The following is a 6,281-nucleotide window of genomic DNA, read 5'->3' as shown; positions in this document are numbered from 1 at the left end:
CACCACGGGTATCGAAACCCGGATTCTAGCGTTGTAAGTCCGCAGACATACCGCTGTGCCACTGGGGGGTGACGAATGCATTGTCTTGAATTAAGTGATCCCTTTCAATAGGCCCGGCATGGCCAGGTTATTAGGGCGCTCTATTCACCAAATATGCTCGCCCTTTCAGTCATGGGGGCGTTATAATGTGACGGTCAATCCTACTATTCGTTGGTAAAAAGAGTAGCCTAAGAGTTGGCGGTGATGACTAGCTGCTTTCCTTCTAGGCGAAATTCAAAAACAAACAAACCCTTTCAAAAATAAAACCACTATTTTCACAAATGCTGTTACCATACCTTTTTAATTAAGTAAAATATTTTCTGTTTTATTCCGACAGAGAGTTTTATTATATCCAAATGGAGAAGTATTCTCGACAAGCCATTAGCGAAGGCGTGAAAAGTTCGGAAGATCTAAAAGTCACCCTTGACTCAGAGCTGATCAGGACCCTTAACCTCCACTACAATCGAAATAACCACATCGAGGTAGGTTAAGTGAAACGTTTAACCAAAGCTTATTATGTTATCTAACTTCGGAAGTATTTACTCTTCAGTCGAAAACATATCTTGCTATAGTAAGAAATAAGATAATTAAAAATTAAAATTTTCTCGCACAGTAGCTAAGAAGTACTTTAATCATGATACGATCGTTTTTTGTCAGTCAAATTTATGGAAAATATTTTGTATCATTTAATGTATATTTGTTATTTATGGGTTTGCAGGTCCCAGAGCATTTTCGATTTGTTGTTGAGCAGACATTAAGAGAATTCTTTAAAGTTATTGTTGCGGGGAAAGATCAGGAACAATCCTGGAAGAAGGCAATCTACAAGATCATAGCTCGTCTCGACGACAACGTTCCGGAATACTTCAAAACACCAAATTTCTTGGAGCAACTAGAATGATTATAAGAACTAATTTTGTCGGAACGTTATAAGTTCTGTGTTCGTATGACAAAATATTATTTTTACCAAAGACATCAATGATCTGATTTGATGTGACTGATCTGATGGAACTCACTCCCTGCTGGAATTTGCGCTACTAAATCAACGTCTAAACAATGAACTGTGTTACTTTGGTTTTGAAAGTGATATACAAAACAATTTACATATCATATAAGTAAATAGATCTTTGTGTCTTGCGGATTTGTGCCTTGGACTTTAGCAATCTTTTCTGCGAAAAGTAATTTTTACTGTGACTTGATTTTATCACCTCAAGAACGTGATATCTCCATAAAACGTCTGGAACCTGAGATACAAGTCTTGCCTTGGAATGTTCAGATCTGTTTTAGGAATACGGAATTTGAAACTTGGGAATAATATGCCGGAAAAGAGCGTCGTATAGTTTTCATAGTTATAATCCATTGGATCGGCTTATAAGATATTTAATGGACATATCATTCCTCCCACATTCCATTTCTATTCTATAAAACTACTATGGTAGTACTTTATTCAAAGAGATTTTTCTTTTATAATAATAATTTAACAATTATTTTGTGTATGCGTAAATGAAGTACCCACTAGAGGTCATGATGAGTGCCCTAGTCATATGATGCGCAGGAACTAAACGATTTGCTTTTCTACATAGAGATACAAATAAAATGTTTATGAAGTATCTCTAAGCTTTTCTAAGCATATTGCGTCATCTGTTAGAGGGTTACTCTTGCCCATTTTTTAAGTGTTCGTTTTCAAAGCTTTGTATGTTATGTCTATTTATTGAAAGGTGTTTAGACCATGGTGCAAAGCACTTAGTTTCTTAGCTGTAAGTAGGTAGCCTGTGTTGGAACGTTAAGCACTAAAGTATATTGCTTGTACTATGCATCATTCGTTCTGGAAATTTATTTTCTTAAAACAGTTCCCAGTGATTCTCAATGCTTGCCTTCAACAATACATTTTGATCAAGTTAGTTCTATTTACTTAGTCATGTGTACATATATAAATGTTTTTAGCTCTAATATTAATTAAGATAATTATAAGTAATAGTGATACGAACAGGTAAAATGTTTAAATGTTTTGGGCATGGTTCGTTTCAAACCATGCGTAATGAACATTCCAGATTTCTCTAGCTGTGAAACCTAGTCACACGTGAAATAAGTCGAATCAATTGTATCTTGGTATAATCTCATTCTTTTTGTTAGTGATTCTTCTATCCTGTTTCATCGTGTCTGTCAATTCGCTCACGTAAGTTGGACGGCACTCCTGGATGTTGGATCGTTCCTCAGTTTCTAGTCAGTGAGTTGCACATTTCTGTACTGGACATACTATATCTTTGACAAAGGAGACACATTTTACATAATTTACTGACCTAAAGTCACGGTCCACATGCATAATGATGCTGTTAAACGTGAAATAATTTTCAGACTTAAATTTGAGCTCGGTTCGCAACGATAAATTTCCTGCCGACAAACTTTAGCTCAGTGTTTACAGAAAAGGCGTTCATTTATTATACTAGCTTTTCTTGCACTGCACCTTTCTACCATGCAGTCATATTTAGCTGAACAAACTTTCGCTCTCGAAACCCCATCATGTGTAAGTGACCCCTGAACCTAAACGGTCTTCCTTTTACAAGCTGGAACTGACCTTCCCTTACCACATTATCTTATTTCTCCTTCTATCATGGACTGTATCAATTTTTTTAACCCTATATAATTGTGGGCACTTGTTGGTCTAATTTTTCCTTCTCTTAACCCCTGTATATCACAAAATCATGGACTGGACCAACCTTTTCTCACTTGCTTGTTTTATTAACAGGGCTAGCCTGCTGCTAAATCTCTGAATATCAGTTTTAAAATTGCCCATGATATTCATTATGCGAACATAAGAGCTACAGAGGGATACACGCAATCCTCTGATAGCAAAAGCTTGACTTAACGATACTATGGGGGGGGGATTGATCCCCATCGACAAGCCCCTCTCTTGAAGCTTTGGCTACTAACTTTAACTCATTGATTTTCTTAGTAATAGTGACTGCGTAACGAGAGTGATTATTGTTTTCAGAAGATTCCAGAGAGTGCCTCAAGATCTGTCTAATGATTTGTTTGTTACCTGTACGTGCGAAAGATAAACTTAAGGCTTCCATTAAAAATAAAATAAATGCTTACTGAGCTTCCTACTAACATCTTATAACTCCAGACCGAGATGTGTATCTATATTACTTGCAAGTTACGAGGAGGCTTTCAGTTCGTGGAAGAGCTTAAAGGGGCGCTATCGTTGTATCCTTCTTTGATGATTTCAGTTAATGGTTCTTGATGATCTCAAATGACATTAATTTCACTAGTTATTTGTTTAAATGATGAATATATGACGTCAAAATAGGATCATGTACATGTAAACAAAAATTCTAAAACCATTCCTTTCCGTATTTTAACAATTCATGTAATATATATATATATATATATGTATGTGTGTGTATAGAAATTACATTAGATAACATCCAGTAATAGAAGATGAAAGAGCTTTAAAAAAATGAGCTGATAGACTGCTTAAAAATTAGCAAGTTGTTTGAAAACAACATTATTTCAAGAAATTCAAATTGGATAAAGAAAGCAAAGTATAAATTTGTTACAAACCACCCACCTGCTAATAGGAATGAAAGCCGAGCTAAAATGTATACATATTTGTGTGTGTTTTCACGCTTGGAACGCCATTTTCAATGGAAATTCTTAGCAGTTCGCCACTAGAGGGCAGCAGTTTGGTAAAAAATTTCATTTGCACCTTGAGGGACCACTTGTTCGTATCCACTTTTGCGGCCTTCTACACATTCGAAAAATAAGCTTACGTATATATAAAAGGCTTACTTATAACTATGTATAGTTGACTTTATAGTCTTAGATTTGAAATGTGTTTTAGTTAATTTTAGTGATAAAAACTATTATAACCAAGTAATTTATCGCATTTCGGATTTTTTCAAAGCAAATCTTATAAGATAATGTTTGGGAAGAAACTTGACGAGATTTTGGTAACTTCTTTTTTGTATGTAACATTGTTTAAAAAAAGATCAGAAAAATTACAGAATGTTAACTTTTCTATTTTTTGAATTTACAGTTACCAAGTGAGTACGTTCATCACAAATTTAAATTAAATTTTAAGATATATTTTACTATTCTTTTTTCATGGCTTTCTAACCGCATAATCATCCGTTTGGATTGTTGATTACACACGCCATCAAATTCCTTTCGCGTTTCGTTGATTTCAGAGGAAGTAAAAATATAATAGTCATATATGTAACGTACTTTTCTGAAAGTGTATTAACATTATATGTGAAGAGAAATCCTGGAAACTGTGTTTGCCAGATAACATTTTGGATTTAATGTTCATCCAGTTTGATATAGCATTGGCAGATTTGTGAATTTTCTGAGGTAAAAACTGATTGTCATATTGGATTTATTGGCTTGGACTTTTAATTTAATAAATCCACCTTATCTAAGTAATTAAATGATGACGTTTTGATGAATAATTTGGAAGTCTAATAGAATTAGGAAATTGACCATTGTTTCAGACATTTTTCTTAAGTGTGTTCAGCTTCATCTAGTGGTTAGAAATAGGTGATCCATGCCATATGTTTTGTCAAGTCTGTAGTCAGCACATCACATAAGAATACTATTTCTCCTTCACGTGTTACATTCTATTCGCTAAGTCATTCACTTAGCAACATGATGTCTGAGAAATGAGAAGATTGAATCCTAATAGAATACGTATTTGTGGGTCCTTGAGATGAGCCGAGTAAAGCAAGAAAACCCAGTTATTTCCTTTACAATTCCTTTTCTTCTAGATTCAAGTAATACCTTCCTCGATTTAATTATTTGAGGAAGAGCTTATTGCAATCTTTGAACGTTAGGATTTGGAGGTCTTCACATTTGCTTCTACCTTTGTTTCGCTATCAAGGTTGCTACAACTATCTGTTATGCTTATGTAGTTGAAAATAGAAAAAGCATAACGGTGAAGAATTATGTTTAGTTAATCTTAATTCTTCCTAGGAATCAAAATGTGATTTAAAACTGTAGTTTTTACAAACGTACTCTTCTAACAAAACGATACGTGCTCTTAATATTTAAAAAGCTTCTTTTGAAACTTCCAGCAATTTGTTTAACTAATCACACCTAAAAGAAGTTGATAAAATGAAATAAAACGGTTTAATAAATTTGTTTTTAGAACTTTATTTCTCTGATTTACTTTCATTGGTAAAAGTGCTACTAATACATAATACCTACTTTTTTATGTTGTTGTGGGTTTCATTGTATTCATTGGTCTCAGTAACTTGTGATTCTATTCCCAATATATATATATATGTATATACACACATATATATATATATAAGTAGTAAAGTTTATCTATTTATAATATAATAATGATTGTTTAAACACGGTATTGTTTTTGTCTGACTTTTAAACATGAAATTAGTTCACATTTTTTTCTATACTTAGATGTTGCCTATACATCCATGTTTGTGTATATTATTGAGTTAAGATTTAAAGGAATAAAGGCGAAGTACTTCAAGCCAGATTGAATTAAGATAAACTCAACACAGCGTTGTGTTTTGTTATTCATATGTAAAAATTATAAATCAGAATGTAATTATTTCAGTAACAGTCATTTTCACTAGATGGCTTTTATTCTGTTTTTTTTTTCCATTTGATTTGAGGCTGTTTTTTCTGTTGTTGTTGAAAAATAGGCATCAGTTAGTTCTTCAATCGAAAATTAGTTAGTATTTCGTAAAATGGTAGATTCATGAGGTTAATAATACCATATTCTCGAAAGCTTGATGCTTTAAGGTTTTTCGTAAAATAAGATAAAAAGTGAAAGCAAGTATAATATCAAATTACCTTGTATTGTGTATGTAAAGGGCCTGGTCATTTCCGCATCTAAATATTATCTGTGAACTTGGAATAATTCTAGATAATTCAACTATTCGAAACGTGTTACTCTTAGTTTTACTTTACGTTTCTGAAAACAAAGACGAAATTTATTGAGTAGGTTAGCTGTCAAGTAGATTGATATTTTGGAGTTTCAAGTGAAGTAAGTACATTTTCTATACAATTATTGATGTCTGCACATGATACGTGCTCACACTTTCACATGATAAATTGCACTTGTAAACATTCAATGTATGAATTGAAGGCTGAAAACTGCCTTAAAGTTTATGTAGGTATTGTTTACACAATGGTTTTTGTGTCGTAACTCTTTAAGTCGTTATAATATACGAATATATATATATATATATAATTATCTATAAATAGATAGATATAGATAA

At 33.0% G+C, this 6,281-nt stretch overlaps 1 protein-coding gene across 4 annotated transcripts in view; it reads left to right on the top strand.

The window, feature by feature from the left end:
• The window catches only part of LOC106464241 (homeobox protein prospero-like), a 101,923-nt gene extending 96,375 nt beyond the window's left edge, over window positions 1-5,548 (top strand). For all 4 annotated transcript variants that reach the window (XM_022391957.1, XM_022391954.1, XM_022391956.1 and 1 more), the window contains 2 exons: window positions 377-521; window positions 758-5,548. In XM_022391957.1, the coding sequence (XP_022247665.1) occupies window positions 377-521; window positions 758-937 (325 nt within the window). In that variant the 3' untranslated portion in view covers window positions 938-5,548. The remainder of the gene's footprint in view (window positions 1-376; window positions 522-757) is intronic.
• The last annotated feature ends 733 nt before the right edge of the window (window positions 5,549-6,281 follow it).

The sequence above is a fragment of the Limulus polyphemus genome, unplaced genomic scaffold, assembly GCF_000517525.1.
Source record: "Limulus polyphemus unplaced genomic scaffold, Limulus_polyphemus-2.1.2 Scaffold1596, whole genome shotgun sequence".
Taxonomy (NCBI): domain Eukaryota; kingdom Metazoa; phylum Arthropoda; class Merostomata; order Xiphosura; family Limulidae; genus Limulus; species Limulus polyphemus.
Note: the sequence above shows the minus strand (reverse complement) of the source record. Positions and strands in the feature narration are given on the sequence as shown.